Below are 15,408 nucleotides of genomic sequence, written 5' to 3'. Positions count from 1 at the left end.
ATGTCAGTCTCTAGTTTTCATCTCCTTGACTGAGACGGTATAGCTTAAAGGTCACTATTATATCTATGGAATGATCATTATCTTGAACTGGTAAGTGAAAAATACATGCTTATGGGTGATTCTCACGAACATGGTCCAACTTGTAGCAAAATTTTAAAAACATTATATACACAAAAAAACACTCACTCTTTATAAAACAGATCCTAATTTCACTTTTCACTGTAAAATTATAATCTATATGCACATTTTCTAGGTAATTTTAAACATTTTATTCTAACTTTGACCAAATAAATTCATTACCGTAACACAATTTTCATGAAGAAATTTAAAACCACAAAACCATTTTTTTCACATTTTTTGGACACCAAGGACTTCAGCGTGCACAGAGAGACAGAAATAAGCAAAAATAGGCATTTTTTTTACAAAATGTTATATTTTAATTCAAAAAATCATTTCATCACCGTAACAGTGATACAAATTTCAAAGTAAATTTTGATTGTCATTTTTTATCAAATCATTACATTGACAAACAATATAACCATAACATAAAAAGGGTCTGGCACATTTCATCAAGGGATGAATATAAAAGTAATTCACATAACTAATCTAAATAAATCCTCAAACAGTTAACATAGCGGTAATGAAAAAACACATGTCGGTAATGAAAAACAATGTTTCGGTAGTGAACCCTTCATAACTACATTAATATTTAACTACCCAAACAATAAAATACGCTAGTAAAACATATATTTTTAAAATGTTAAGTTTATTAAGTTGACACACAAACTGAACAGAAAAATAGTCCCATATTTTTGCCAGCCATTTCAGGCAATGAAACAGTTTACCCTGTTTTCAGCAGAGGAAAAGCAGCTGATGTCTTCATCAAATGGCCCAGTAATCTGAGCAACGAAATTGTGTGGGGAAAGGTAAGACTCAATTGATATCAAATCAAATTCAGAAAATGACCCTGAACTACTGATAAAGGGAGACATAAAAAGATGTGGTGATGGGTTTTTTTTGTTCCTAGATGATTTGTGACCTTTTTTGTGACTCTCTTTTTCCTTCTAGGTCTGGCCTGATTTACCAGGCGTCATAGTTAATGAAAGTCTTGACTGCCACTTAGACACTTAGATTTAATATACATAGGCTACATAAAAAAACAAAATATTCATTAATTTTAATAATTAATTGGACTTTCTTTTTGTACTTGGCCCAGATTTCTGACACCACACAGAAGTGTCTTGCGGATGAAGAGGTAGGCAGTGGTTCAGGAATAATTTCTTTGATGTCATCCAAATAATACCATACCTTCTCACCAGCAAACCTTATTGATGGTATGTAGAAGCGATTGTCTCCCGCACAGCTCATTGTATCAACCTCATACTGACCACTGGCAATCTGGATTAATGAAGCAAAAAAATGTTATCAACTGTGTTTTTCAAAGACAATTTGATTATTACATAATCATTACCCTGATATTACATGTTGACAATCTGAATCCAATACTTGCACACCTGACTTCCCATTCTCTACTCAGTCTTAAACCTACCTGTGTTACTGTGCCAGGATAGAGGTCTCCGTCATAGTCCACAAGGACCCATGTTCCTACTTTGATGGTCTCTTCAGATTCCCTTTGCGTGAAAACAAACTCCTTTGGAGAGAAGCAGTCACAAGAGTGACTACAGAAGCACGAAACTTCTCGAAATCTAATATTTCCTGGTTCAGTAGCAACAACCTGTGGAGACATTATGTTTAGTTTTATCTGCAAAACCATGAAAAGGTCAGATCTATAAAAAGAAATATTTTCTTTGAAATGCAAACTTACAACAAAAAATAGAGAAAAAATTGAAACCAAGCTAAAAAAAAAAAAAAGCCAGGCAAAAAAAAATGAGTGTGCATTTGTTTAGTTGCACATATGGGTGCTCACCTGGTGTATTTTCATAGTTCCTGGGACTGATTTCAGGAATGGAGGAACGAGTTCCCCACATGCAGCAATATTATCCTCTGTTACTTCAAAAAGCCTAACAGATGAGTGCTTTGCCAGATTCTCTAGTAGAGCAGAAGCATTTGGGATGTCTGTGCCATAGGCCACCACACGATCTGCAAGGTTTTTAAGAGCACCTCCTACTCCATCAGGAGCTCCCTTCCCATGAGAGGCCTCAGTGAAGTTCCACGTCACAGTCTTAAACCCTTTCATAAAAGGCACTGTGGACGCAAGGTAGAATGCTACCTTATTCCGATATTGAGATGTTGGTCCATCGGACAGGAAGTGGATATTTTTTGCCAGGGGGTAGTTAGATGTTATGTATCCTAAAACTGGTTGCAAATGTGCCCATGTAGCAACAGCATCGTGCTGTAAACTGGCAGACACAGTAGCAAAGGACTCAGCCTGACCACCAGTGTAGTATAACACCCCTGTATGGAGTGTGACTTGCTGGTGGGATCCACCAAAGTGAGCGTCTTTTATTTCCTTGCTCCATTTGCAGGTGTAGTTTTCACTGTAATCAACATGGACTACAACATCATGCTGGGTCAAATTTTCTTTCAATTGCTTAAGATGAGTGAACTGGTGCCAAATGTTATACAAATGAGTAGATATCCGGGGCAGTTCTGACTTGGTTAGCTCTACAAGTTTTTCAATAGTGGCCACTTTTTTCTCCAGGGTGGTGGTTTTCATGTCAATCTCCGTGGTAGTGCCATTTTGCAGTTTCTTTTTTATTGGTGTTGACCTTGTTGTCTACTCAGTCCAAGATATAATGTTGTTTTTTGTAGTTGGATCCATGTTGACAGGGAAAGTAATATCTTTGCAGGCTTCACATCTACCATACATGCAATCAATGTTTTCCCGAATCACAGACAGATGAAGCCACTACATCAGTAATAGATACTGTATGTATCAATCCGAGATGGTGCATTTTTTTAATTTTATTTGAAAAATTCTCATGTATTTTGCAGGCACATGTTTCCCTATCAGTGATCTTTGGTCGCACTATCCAGAAGGGCCTCAGCTTAAAAAACTGGGAGCGGGACACATTGAGGCCTGGGTTCTCTTTAAGAAATCTCTTGTGGAGATTTTCCATGGTGTCTGAGAGGAACCTCTTCCTATAAATTTGTCCACCCTTCCTGACTTCCCCAAGTTTACCATTTATTAATGTGGACACATCGTCTCTGTTCAGGAACAGTCTGACATTGTCACTCATCCTTCTTCTTTGGTTTCTCTCACCCTGCTTCTTGCGGTTCTCTCTCCTCTGTTTGGCTCGACTTGCAAGAAGAACTGTGGACCTGTTTTCCTCCATTCGTTTAATTTTTTTTTTCAGGCAATCTAGTTCCTTTTTCTTGTTACTAAGAATTTGTTGTGCCTTCCTCAGTTTTTCTCTTAATTTGGCTGTTTTTTTTTTCCGCTTTGGAGTTGATGTTGCAGATGGATTAGAGTTCACGGTCTTTGGTTGGATTAATCTTTTACAAAGTTGTGGTTGAGGCTGAGGGTTGATTTGATTCACACTGTCATCTGAGGGAGGGGTTTCATTTAGTATGTGTTTAACTGTTTGCTTCTTTTTATTATATCGATTAGAATTTTCCCTCCATTTTTTTCGCTGTTTCTGCAGCTGCCTGGGTGTCAGATCTGCAGCTGCCTTTAACAACCCTTTTTCCTTGCGCTTCTGATACCTGTTAAAATAAGATATCAATAGGAACATTTGTGAGACAGCAAAGTTAGCAAAGTCTGTACTGTATTTGTACAGTGTGAGCGTGAAAAACAGAATAGAAGGAGAGACGAGAAAGAGGGAAAAAGAGCGGGAAAGGGGAAGAGAGGGAGAAAGAGAGACACTACCTTTCCCTTTCCTTTCTTCTATACTCCTCTAGAAGGTCTGGATTGTTATAAATCTTCTGCCTATGTTTTTCCACCCTAGCTCTTGATGCCGCCCTCTTCTGTTCACTTCCTTTTGCCCTTCATATTAGGTGATATCAATTAGCATAAATTAGCTTAGAAATTTAGCCTAAAAAATTGAAAGTATAATAAACAACATTACAGTTTAAATAACCTATACATTTATCTATTTATTATTGCAAAATGACACTGTTCATCACCGTAATCTTGTTTCTCATTACCGCAACAGGCCTCAGATTACGCGGTAATGAAAGTTATGCATTACGGTAATGAATGACATCCACATGTGCTAGCTTAAAATTCTAGCATGTCGTGATGACTCAGTTAAACTTTTCTCACAAACAGTGTGAACTCTCTAACTTCTTCTGTACAAGAAATCATCTTATTAACAACTTTTTAAGAACATGAGGTATTCTACATTACGGTAATGATAACCTGTAGTGTAAAAATAGGCATATGGAAGGAGAAACTTAAGAGTTGTCATGATCTAAAGATGTCAAACAATCTTACCTTGTAGCCATCTTTGTCTTCTCTTCTTTGTGGTGCATCATGGGTCAGAAAAACTTTATTTAAAAAAGTGCTGTGAATATTACAGGACTTTGAACACGGTGCAACGGTAATGAGAGTTGAACCTCCGGACACTCACTTTTATTACAATATTCTGAATTACTTAACAGGAAATTATTATATATTATCATATTTTATTAATTTATGTATATTTAAACAAATTCATAATATTTTTTTATAAACCTGCTTGATTATTCATAATAATAAATTGAGGCGAAATAATTTTTTTCCCCTTAGGACACATTACGGTAATGAATTTGTGACTTCAAAAACAGTTAAAAAACATTAAAAAATTTATTTTGGTAGCCAACAATGATCTGTCCCAAATATTAGAAATAATGATTGTCCAAATAAAAGTGGATTATTTTAATTTTTTTATGAGTATGACCCTAAAATTTTCTAAGACATTCAATAGGTTGGGTTCGTGAGAATCACCCTTATATGTCACGTAGCATTGCGTCAGTGACGTCAGTGCTACATGACTGACAGCCCCTCTGCCGTTTTTTTTTTTTTAACCTCTACTGTGTGCGGGTAAGGCGAGCGGCGATCAGTCAAGTTAGTAAAACAAAAAACACTTAAGAAATAAAATATTGATCACAAGTCGGAAATCGCCAGTCTCGGGCGAGTCTGAAGTCCTTAAAATGCATGTCTAAGTCGAGTCAGAAGTCATTAAATATGTGACTTGTGTGCGACTCGAGTACGAGTCACAAACTCGAGTCCCCACCTCTGCCTTACATACACCTCCCTCAGCCACTCTTTCTTCATCTCCTCATCCATCCAGCCCTTTTATTTGCCTTAATAACGACTCCAGCTGGAAAAGTCTCTTTAGGCAAAGTCTTTCTCTTAAAAATCACCATAGGCGACAGTTTCTGTCCTTTTGCGTGGCAGCCAAGCACAACAGTAAACAACGCCTTTTCATACCCCATTGTATGTATCGCCACCGTGCTTTTTCCCTTACTTCTCCACCGTGTGATTCACCGGGATGTCGAAAGTGAGCTGCACCTCGTCCATGTTGGTGATGTGGCTTGGCTGGATGCGTTTGTCGGTGATGTGTTTGCTGCAGTAGGAGTGGAAGCTCGCCAGCTTTTCATTATAATCCGCCAGACGTTGCGGCGCTACTGTAGTCCTGGTCCAGATGGAAAAATGGCACCGTTTCATAAAACCAAAGCACCACGACGGACCTCCTTGAAAATGTTAAATTTTCCTTTCTTCCGCTAGCGTTACTGCTTTTAGTCGAACAGTGACCGTCAAAACGCTCGCCCCACTCGTTCTTTGCTCGATGATCCGCCGCTCGAGTCTTTCCTCCAAACCGGGCCACCTCGCCTTAAGTCCGCGGAAACTCAGCTGCGTCTTCTTCATCTGTCGGAGTTCTTTTTCCATCTTCCTCCACTTGCAAACCATCGATTCATTAATCTTGAATTCTCTCGCGGCTGCTCGATTTCCATGTTCCTCTGCGTAGCTGATAGCCTTCAGTTAGCCTTCCGCAGTAACGACACACATAAGGGGCCGCACTATAGGGCGAGCCACACATTTTGAGGGGGATAAAAGACGTTTATATGCGCCTTATAGTCGCAAAAATACGGTAAAAGTAATAGTGTAAGCTGCTTATTTCAGCAGCATTACAAAAACAAATGCTAAAATTATGCTTCATATGAAAAAATTGCGACTATTTTACTTTTTAACAAGTTAACTTTACAATTCTCTATTTCTTTATCATGTAGCTCTTACTTTAGACATGTTTCTTTAATAGTATTTAGTTTAACCATCAGCAAACTTAAAGGTTTCTAGAACTTTCTCCAATAAATCACACAGAAAACAATGCAGAGTTTTAAAAAAACTCAGTTCTCACATCTTTCATGTTCAAAGCTTCAAATTCAATGTTGGTCAGTTTCTTGGAGACTTTAAATCTTCTTAGAGATGAAGAAGTCGTCAAAAAAGGTGCATTCACCAGTGAGGTCTGAGAAAATGTCATTATTTTCCGTTGGTTGTTGTTCTTTGTTTTTAAATGAAACCATAGCAACCATGGAATTCTGTGCATGTTTTAAATTGTGTGTTACAGTATGTAGGATATTTAGAAAAAAGGCTAATAGCCTGTTAGCACTGTTAGCACCTTAAACTCACTATGCAAGGAAGATCAATGCATAGTTTGACTTGGTCTAGAAACCCAAAAGGACACGTTACGTGGTGTTTGGTTCACATTAAGGAAATTCTGAAATTCTTGATTTGTCTTTAAACCTGCCAAATGCAGCCTTATATTTCCGATTAAGCTTCAGACTTCCAGCTTTTTAAAAGAAGCAGGTTTAAAGTCGTAGGGAAGTCATTAAAATTTCTAAACTTTTTAAAAGAAGTGTTTGGATCTGGAGATTCTCCACCTTCTCCAGCAGAGTGCGCTGTGGATCCTCCTGGACTGGAGCCCTCCAACACAACTGACGTTCATCAGCTCATCAGGAGACCGGCATTTATAAGCAGCTGCCAGACCTTCCTTCGACGCCGCAGTGTTAGCCAAGTTTGGTTAGCGAACCTGAGCCTCTGAATTTACTAATCGTTATCTTCTTAGAGAAACCTAATTCTAATTGCCTCTGTCTTCTCTTTCCTAGGAAACCAGTCTCTTGAGAGAAGCTCTGGATGAGCTTAACCTGTGCCTGCCTGCCTGCCCTAGAGAGCCAAACCTGAAGACCTCACTCTGGAATCCACTAGCTGCTCTTTGGGAAAGAGCTAATCACTCAAACCAAGGTCTTTTCACTGGAGGTCAGAAGCTAGACGCTGCAGCTGCTCAAGCACTCTGCTGAACCAACAATCTCTGGACCCAACCGGTTCCCTCTCTCTGAACTAGCCTGGACCTCTTCAAGGTATCCACTGAAATATCTGATAACCCATTTTACTCATCTGCAAACCAAGCTAACCAACTATCCGTCTCTGCAGACGACAGAGAATCCTGCCCGGACCAGAACCTGAATCTTGTTTTTGTCTTTTGTGTGAAACTTCAATAAACTCTGTTAAATCTTTTTACCAAGTCTCCAGTGGTGTTCTGCATGTGGGTTTATCTCTAAACCGATCATGACAAGAAGCAGGTTTAAAGTCGTGGGGAAGTCATTAAAATTTAAAATCATTCTGGCTTAAACGTGTATATAAATGTACTCTTCATCAGACAATATTGTCCCAAAAGTTCGAAAATTTCTATTTAAGAAAAAAATCCTGTCTTAGAATCTGTGTTGTTTTTTCCTTTTATTTTATGCATGCCAGTTAGTTATACATCAGCTTCTTCACCTAAATTCAACCAATCATTTATCAACAGACATCTGTCAATAAAGTTTTTTTGTACATGGCATCTTGATTCATAGCTAATATACGCAACGCACTGGCGTAACTTTCTGATGGACTGGTGTGGACATGTCCCCACCAGAATTTAAAATGGGTGGGGACAGTCCCCCACCAATAATTTGTACATTTGTGTTCGGCTCATTTACTCTAGCCAACAAGAGTAACCTCAGGATGCGCCCGGCTGTGTTTGTTCTTAGAGTTTTCAGTCAGCTTTTCTGTCTCGCTATTCCGCTGCTCCTTAGTCCCGCCTACTGATATAACATCATTGGATCCTATGTCCATGGCTCCACATCTGTCGCTTTATGATAGAACATGATTGGCTGTCGCTATTCACCGCGTCATCAGTAGCTACGTGATTGGAGGAGAGACGACACACAGTAGCACTCATTGATATTAACCAAACTTAGACTTCCTGTATTGTCATTGCATAAAGACACAGGAGGTGAATCTTGACAACGAAATGACGATTACTTGGCTACCAGTGTAGCTACCTCTGCGTAGCTGATAGCCTTCAGTTAGCCTTCCGCAGTAACAACACACATAAGGGGCCGCACTATAGGGCGAGCCACACATTTTGAGGGGAATAAAAGACGTTTATATGCGCTTTATAGTCGCGAAAATACGGTAAAAGTAATAGTGTAAGCTGCTTATTTCAGCAGCATTACAAAAACAAATGCTAAAATTATGCTTCATATGAAAAAATTGCGACTATTTTATTTTTTAACAAGCTAACTTTACAATTCTCTATTTCTTTATCATGTAACTCTTACTTTAGACATGTTTCTTTAATAGTATTTAGTTTAACCATCAGCAAACTTAAAAGTTTCTAGAACTTTCTCCAATAAATCACACAGAAAACAATGCAGAGTTTTAGAAAACTCAGTTCTCACATCTTTCATGTTCAAAGCTTCAAATTCAACGTTGGTCAGTTTCTTGGAGACTTTAAATCTTCTTAGAGATGAAGAAGTCGTCAAAAAAGGTGCATTCGCCGAGTGAGGTCTGAGAAAATGCCGTAATTTTCCGTTGGTTGTTCTTTGTTTTTTAATGAAACCATAGCAACCATGGAATTCTGTGCATGTTTTAAATTGTGTGTTACAGTATGTTAGCATATTTAGAAAAAAGGCTAATAGCCTGTTAGCACTGTTAGCACCTTAAACTCACTATGCAAGGAAGATCAATGCATAGTTTGACTTGGTCTAGAAACCCAAAAGGACACGTTACGTGGTGTTTGGTTCACATTAAGGAAATTCTGAAATTCTTGATTTGTCTTTAAACCTGCCAAATGCAGCCTTATATTTCCGATTAAGCTTCAGACTTCCAGCTTTTTAAAAGAAGCAGGTTTAAAGTCGTAGGGAAGTCATTAAAATTTCAAATCATTCTGGCTTAAACGTGTATATAAATGTACTCTTCATCAGACAATATTGTCCCAAAAGTTCGAAAATTTCTATTTAAGAAAAAAATCCTGTCTTAGAATCGGTGGTGTTTTTTTTTCCTTTTATTTTATGCATGCCAGTTAGTTATACATCAGCTTCTTCACCTAAATTCAACCAATCATTTATCAACAGACATCTGTCAATAAAGTTTTTTTGTACATGGCATCTTGATTCATAGCTAATATACGCAACGCACTGGCGTAACTTTCTGATGGACTGGTGTGGACATGTCCCCACCATATTTGAAATGGGTGGGGACAGTCCCCCACCAATAATTTGTACATTTGTGTTCGGCTCATTTACTCTAGCCAACAAGAGTAACCTCAGGATGCGCCCGGCTGTGTTTGTTCTTAGAGTTTTCAGTCAGCTTTTCTGTCTCGCTATTCCGCTGCTCCTTAGTCCCGCCTACTGATATAACATCATTGGATCCTATGTCCATGGCTCCACATCTGTCACTTTATGATAGAACATGATTGGCGGTCGCTATTCACCGCGTCATCAGTAGCTACGTGATTGGAGGAGAGACGACACACAGTAGCACTCATTGACATTAACCAGACTTAGACTTCCTGTATTGTCATTGCACAAAGACACAGGAGGTGAATCTTGACAACGAAATGTCGATTACTTGGCTACCAGTGTAACAGAGCTAAGACCTTATTCCTGCGCAATAAATATGTTTCCTATAACTAAGAGCTAGATATATACAGGGTAAAATGAGTGTATATATACATATATATTGCACTGAGTTATTACTTCAGATTTTACTTTGAATAAAAAGTAGAAGACGGGTTGGTTTTAAAAAAAGATGCCACCAAAAAAGTCGTCAGACATACTGAGCTTTTTCAACAAAAAAAAGCAACTGAGTGCAAGTAGCTGTGAAAATTAGTATTGTAATGCGACACGTTTGACAAAAGCAGGTGTTGAGTCGGGCACAACTCGAGAGAATTCGGAAATGCGACAGTTGGAACAGCCGTTTCCCTATGACTTTAAACTTTGCAGGAAGAGGACGCCAGGGCGGCAGAAGCTTGGTTTGGTGTAGAAGGCTTACAGCCGTACATGTTTGAGCCCTTGCCTCGCAACGCTGCCAGTTCTGTTAGCTCTACGCCTGCTGTAGACACAGACGTCCATCTCCGTGAACACTGGGACGGAATTCAATGGGAAAGGAAATTATTCTGATTTCTTATTTCAACCGTTGCATATATCAGCTGCGACATATGAAACAAGATGCTATGATGGAAGAAATTTGATTGACAGATGAACGTTGACGTTATTTGATTGGCCGAATTTAGGTGTTCAGGCTGACATATAACTAACTGGCTTGCATAAGATAACGAAAAAAAAGCACAGATTTTTAGACAGGATTGTTTTTAAAAACAGAACTTTCTAAATTTTGGGACAATATTGTCTGATAAAGAGTACATTTATATACATGTTTAAGCCAGAATGATTTGACATATAAATATGACTTCCCTACGACTTTAATACCTTTTAGCTGTTTACATTTTTATTGTATTTATAAACTTTAACCAAAATACCTTTCCAACAATCCCAGCTGGGCTTCTTTTTAACAGATAGCTTAACTAGCTTCATTTTTAACTCCGTTTAGCTTAACGGCTCATGCATTGTATGGCAGTTACACTTAGCTTAGCTTCAGATTTGAACTTCCACTTAATGCTTTTTTAAAATAATAAGTAAACCCATATTTATCTCTGCCAATGGCATATCAACAGTTTAAACAAAAATAGCTTTCAATAAAACATACAGCAAACACAAAATTGACAAAATGACGCCAGCACATCTTTCCACATACTCAACAAATGTGCAGCTTTTACCAACTGATTTATAAAGTCACATTTAGCTGTGTTTCTCAAAAGTACTTTCTGACCCATTTCATGTGGCTTATACTCTTTTACTAACCTGTAAAACAGGAGAATGAATGAGACAGGCGACAGGTTAAGTTTCTTCATGCCTCCTTCTACCTTGTTGGAGAAGGTGACCCTATGACCTCACTATGGCGTCTCATGGAGTAATGTGCCACCTTCTGGTGTGAGTGTGCAACTACAACTCAAATTATTACCCAAAAACAGTCTTTCTCTTAAAATCAAACAAATAATGTAAAAACACATTGGGGTCTCACATTTGCAGAGGTGTCAAGTAACGAAGAACAAATACTTTGTTACTCTACTTAAGTACACTTTTTAGGTATCTATACTTTACTCCATTACTTATTTTTCTTTCTACTTCTGACTTCTACTCATTACATTTTCACACAAGTATCTGTACTTTCTATTCCTTACATTTGTAAAACAATTGATACCCGTTACTTTTGGCTTCGGTTTAATGTTTATAAATATTTATTTAACGTCATGTGCTCCATCCAAAGCAGATGATTGGCTCCATCCACATCTAGTGAAAACTAGTGTAATTGGATGAGTCATGTAACGCAAACACTCATTGGTTAGCTAAAGGAAATCATCAGAAGCAAGCAGGTGTTCTTCAAACTGTAAACGTGAATTGTCTATTTCATGCTACAATGTTGGATTCAGAAAAAGATGTTGAAATGTCTGAAAGGTCGGACACAGGCAAGAGCGTATCGGGAGACGGAGACCAACAAGACCTCCCTCATCCTTGGCCCTATCTCAAAGAATTTTTTTTTTAAATAGTCAAAAAATTGAGCTTTCAATTCCTATAGTGGTATCTGGCTGTTTTTTTTAAAGGTTACTTTATACTTTAATACTTGAAGTAGTTTTTGGAGCTCATACTTTTTCACTTTTAGGTCAAGTTGATACTTCAACTTTTACCAGTGTTTTTAAACTGCAGTATCTATACTTCTACTTAAGTAGCAAATGTGTGTACTTTTAAGACCACTGCACATTTGTATCAACATTTTGTGTGTGAGTGTTTTCTTATAACTTACTTGCATGTTTTTTTTAAATGGCACCATGAGTGGGGTGGGGGGCTGAATAAATCTATTGCTTTTCTGCATTTGGCTGCGTCCTCCTCCAGCGCCTTTCTTTTTTGTCTCTCTCCGTCTCTGCGCTGCCTTTCCTCTTCCTTTCACCACTTTAATAGACTGAGTCCCTTGCTTCTTATCACCACTTGCACCGCTCGCTAGCTACACACACCACAGCAGCCACAACCAGACACATGGCCAGTCCGGGTTCGCCTGAGAGAAACCCATATCTGTTAATTTCACTTTTAGGGATAAGCGGTCTACCAGCATTATGTTTGGCTTGAAATCTCAATGCGCCATTACCATGTAGAAAAATTTAAAGCAACCAGTACCTGTTGAGCAATATCTCGAATATCACACAAATGTAGTCCACCACCTACAATGTTTTATGTAAAACTTTCTAAATCGATATCCAGCTTTTCAAACACAAGGCATTGTTTTATTTTGTAGTAAAAATCTTCATAAAACTTGACTATGTTGCAGTTGTCCGATCCAAGTGCTTTGATTTTCCTTAAGACGTTTATTTTCCTCATTAATATTGATTTCCCAGTCATCTGTTGCTGATTTTATTGGAACAATCTCTCCAGTTCCTTGGTTTATACACTCGACAACTTCTGCTGTTCTCAGATTTTCTATAAAGCAGTATTTGCTTGTTTCAGATTCCAAAACATTGAGTTGATTCCTTCCTGCTATCTTCGCAACACCCAGCCCCTTAGAACAAAACACCTCGTCTGTTCAGCCAGGCCAACAATTCCCTCTAACGAACCCCATTTCAGAGACATAGACAGGTATCATGTATTGCAGCCCAGCAATGAACCCAAACAACCTCCATTCACAAGGTTTGGATCAATTTGTGCGGTTCCATTTGCATGTTTTCTAAGCCAAAACAAGGCTTTGTTTTTGGTCCACTCTACAAAGCCTCTAACTCAACTCTATTTCTGACATTTTGAAATATAAAACCTTCCTGGATGGGAAGCGAAATGTCTTCAAACTTGGAAACAAAGTCCAGTGGATTGTATTTTTTTTTTTTTTACAGTGTCCTGTCTGGCAAGGTGGCAATAAGAATAAATGTCTTGATGCTAAAAGGAGCCCAACAGATTTTACTTTCACAAGTGGAGCAGTATGGCAATTGCCATACTGCTCCACTTGTTTCATGCATATAAATTGCTTTATTATAATTATGCAGGGAGTTTTACAGTTCATATGGACACTGCAATGAAAATAGAGCAGAAAAACAGAAGAAGAAAAAGGAATAAGAAAAAGAAAAAAAGGACAAAAGATGAAAGAAAGAGGAGATAGGGAGGAGACAATGACAAAGCATTTTCAGTCTGCTTCATCACCTGTAACGAGATGAAAAAAAGAACAGCACAACCAAAAGACACGGTAGGAGATATACAATAAAGCAACACCTTGAAACTATCACTAAAGTAATATTATTAAGTCTGACATGTACTCTGTGTTACCTGAAGATATGAATGTGGGGTTTCTGTTTGGAGGTGAATCTCTAAGTACCTGAAGCCTAGCACCTGTAGTTGTTTGTGAGGGTGAACTTGTGCATGTAAAGTTTTAACCATAGAAAAAAAATGCTCAATAGTGGTTGTGGAGAGCCGGAGAGGCACACCCCCCAGAGCACTGAGTCCAGCGCCGGGAGACCCAAAGCCCCAGGCGCCCAAAGGGACCCCAGAAGCGAAGGCACCAATGAGGGGCCAGCCCCAGAAATCAGACCCCCACCAAGGGAGGAGGAGAGACAGCCACGAAGAAGCCCCCCAGCCACCGCCATGCCGGCGCCCCGGGGAGCCGCGCGGAGGAGTCCGCGGGCCCCCGCCGGCAGCCGGCCACCCTGAAGTAGGGCCGGGCACCGAACACCGGCCCCCCCACGGCACCGACCGAAACGCCCCAGCCCCACAGAGCACCGAAACACGCCCCGCCCCCCGGCACCAAGCCCCGGCGACTGGCCGCAACACCCACCGCGACCGCACCACCCAGGAAAAACACACAGGCGGCCGCGGCCGGGGCCCATGCGCATCCGCCACGAACCGGCCGCGAGCGCCGCGGGACCCCCCCAAAACGCCCCCCCCCCCCCCCGGCCAAAAGACCTGGATGCCTGAGAATCTTCACCATCAGTCTAGTTTAATAATCTCCCGTTGGATTTTAGGACTAATTAAACCAAGACAAATATCTAAATTCCTAAAACTTTCAGGTATGCCTCACAAACCCATAGAAGGTCCACAACAAAAGATAAAGAACAAATACATTTTATTTTTCAAAAGATCAGCCACCCAAGAAAAAAACCCCACCTCATACAGAAAGGATGTGCAGAACAACTCAGTCATCCATGATTGACAGAGGAGGAACCACAGGGGTGTTCTCCTTTTTTTATTACTTGATGAAAAAGTATTTTTTTTTAATAAGTCTTCTTCATGTATCCTTATTTTGGTCCATTGAATAAGTTGAAAAACTTAGTCTCTATCACAGAAATGGTGTCTTTTGTCATGGTGATTTTCTATTGACTCTACAGCCTCCTAGTTCTGAATTGTTTAGCTGTTTTGTCAATTGTAAAAAATCTGATAAGATAATGATTTAAGATTTTTAATCTTCAGCCTGTTACCAAATATTCATACAGTGTAGTTTGCACGCTATTCGATTACACTGGTCCTTGTATTAGTGTAATCCAGTGATAATTTATTAGTTCCCCATTGTTTATTTCACTTTAACTGCATAGAATAATTAATAAACACAGTTGTGAAACTCTTAGTTTACAGTACATTTAAAATGCAATTATTTTAGTAGGGCCCATTCTTCTTTTTTCTTTCTCTCAATTCTCTGAAGATGACCAGAACATATAAAATAATGTTTATTGTGTGAAAGTTTTTCCACATAACTGCAGATCACCTATTGTTATTCAGTAATATTTACTGTGCTATAAAAAAATTCCACATTTTGCCATTTTGTTTTAAATCCTCTGAAAAACTACAACCTAGCTGCACCTATCCTCATCTAACCCTGACAAGGGTTTCCTGTCCAAATCATTTCAAAATATCCCTCCAAGGCTTGATGAAAAGATGGCAGCCGTATATATGAGCACTGGCAGCTTTTATTTTGAAAAGACGACAGATCCATTGCAAAACAGCGGGTAACTTCCTGTTTCAAAATTATAATTTTTATTCAAATTTGTTGAGTTGCAAACGAAAATGTAAATTATCATGTTTACTGTAACATATTGAGTATTGAGTTCCCGGTTTGTT

The 15,408-nt window shown here is 39.0% G+C and overlaps 1 protein-coding gene and 1 long non-coding RNA gene across 3 annotated transcripts; both read right to left on the bottom strand.

Annotated features, from left to right (window-relative positions):
- Positions 1–1,064: 1,064 nt before the first annotated feature.
- On the bottom strand, positions 1,065–2,729 carry LOC119791359. The gene is made up of 4 exons (XM_038297429.1): positions 1,928–2,729; positions 1,550–1,735; positions 1,152–1,398; positions 1,065–1,075 (listed from the first exon to the last, which is right to left on the bottom strand). Exons 1-4 carry the CDS (start codon positions 2,675–2,677, stop codon positions 1,065–1,067), a joined length of 1,194 nt encoding a protein of 397 aa, XP_038153357.1. The 5' UTR covers positions 2,678–2,729.
- Positions 2,730–3,358: 629 nt separating this feature from the next.
- On the bottom strand, positions 3,359–4,885 carry LOC119791377. 2 transcript variants are annotated; one of them, XR_005281845.1, is made up of 2 exons: positions 4,397–4,885; positions 3,359–3,666 (listed from the first exon to the last, which is right to left on the bottom strand). It is a non-coding gene; the product is annotated as an uncharacterized LOC119791377 (long non-coding RNA). The 2 variants fall into 2 exon arrangements; XR_005281846.1 differs by lacking the exon at positions 4,397–4,885 and adding an exon at positions 3,830–4,343.
- Positions 4,886–15,408: the final 10,523 nt, after the last annotated feature.

The sequence above is a fragment of the Cyprinodon tularosa genome, unplaced genomic scaffold, assembly GCF_016077235.1.
Source record: "Cyprinodon tularosa strain WSP-4 unplaced genomic scaffold, ASM1607723v1 ctg388, whole genome shotgun sequence".
NCBI lineage: Eukaryota > Metazoa > Chordata > Actinopteri > Cyprinodontiformes > Cyprinodontidae > Cyprinodon > Cyprinodon tularosa.
The sequence above is the reverse complement of the archived record's forward strand: the minus strand, read 5'-3'. Positions and strand labels throughout refer to the sequence as shown.

Coding starts and splice junctions, on each gene's coding strand:
- LOC119791359 (XM_038297429.1), bottom strand. CDS start 2,677: ATGAAAACCACCACCCTGGAGAAAAAAGTGGCCACTATTGAAAAACTT. Junction 1,736..1,927: donor GAACTATGAAAATACACCAG/GTGAGCACCCAT, acceptor ATGTCTCCACAG/GTTGTTGCTACTGAACCAGG. Junction 1,399..1,549: donor ATCCTGGCACAGTAACACAG/GTAGGTTTAAGA, acceptor TCATTAATCCAG/ATTGCCAGTGGTCAGTATGA.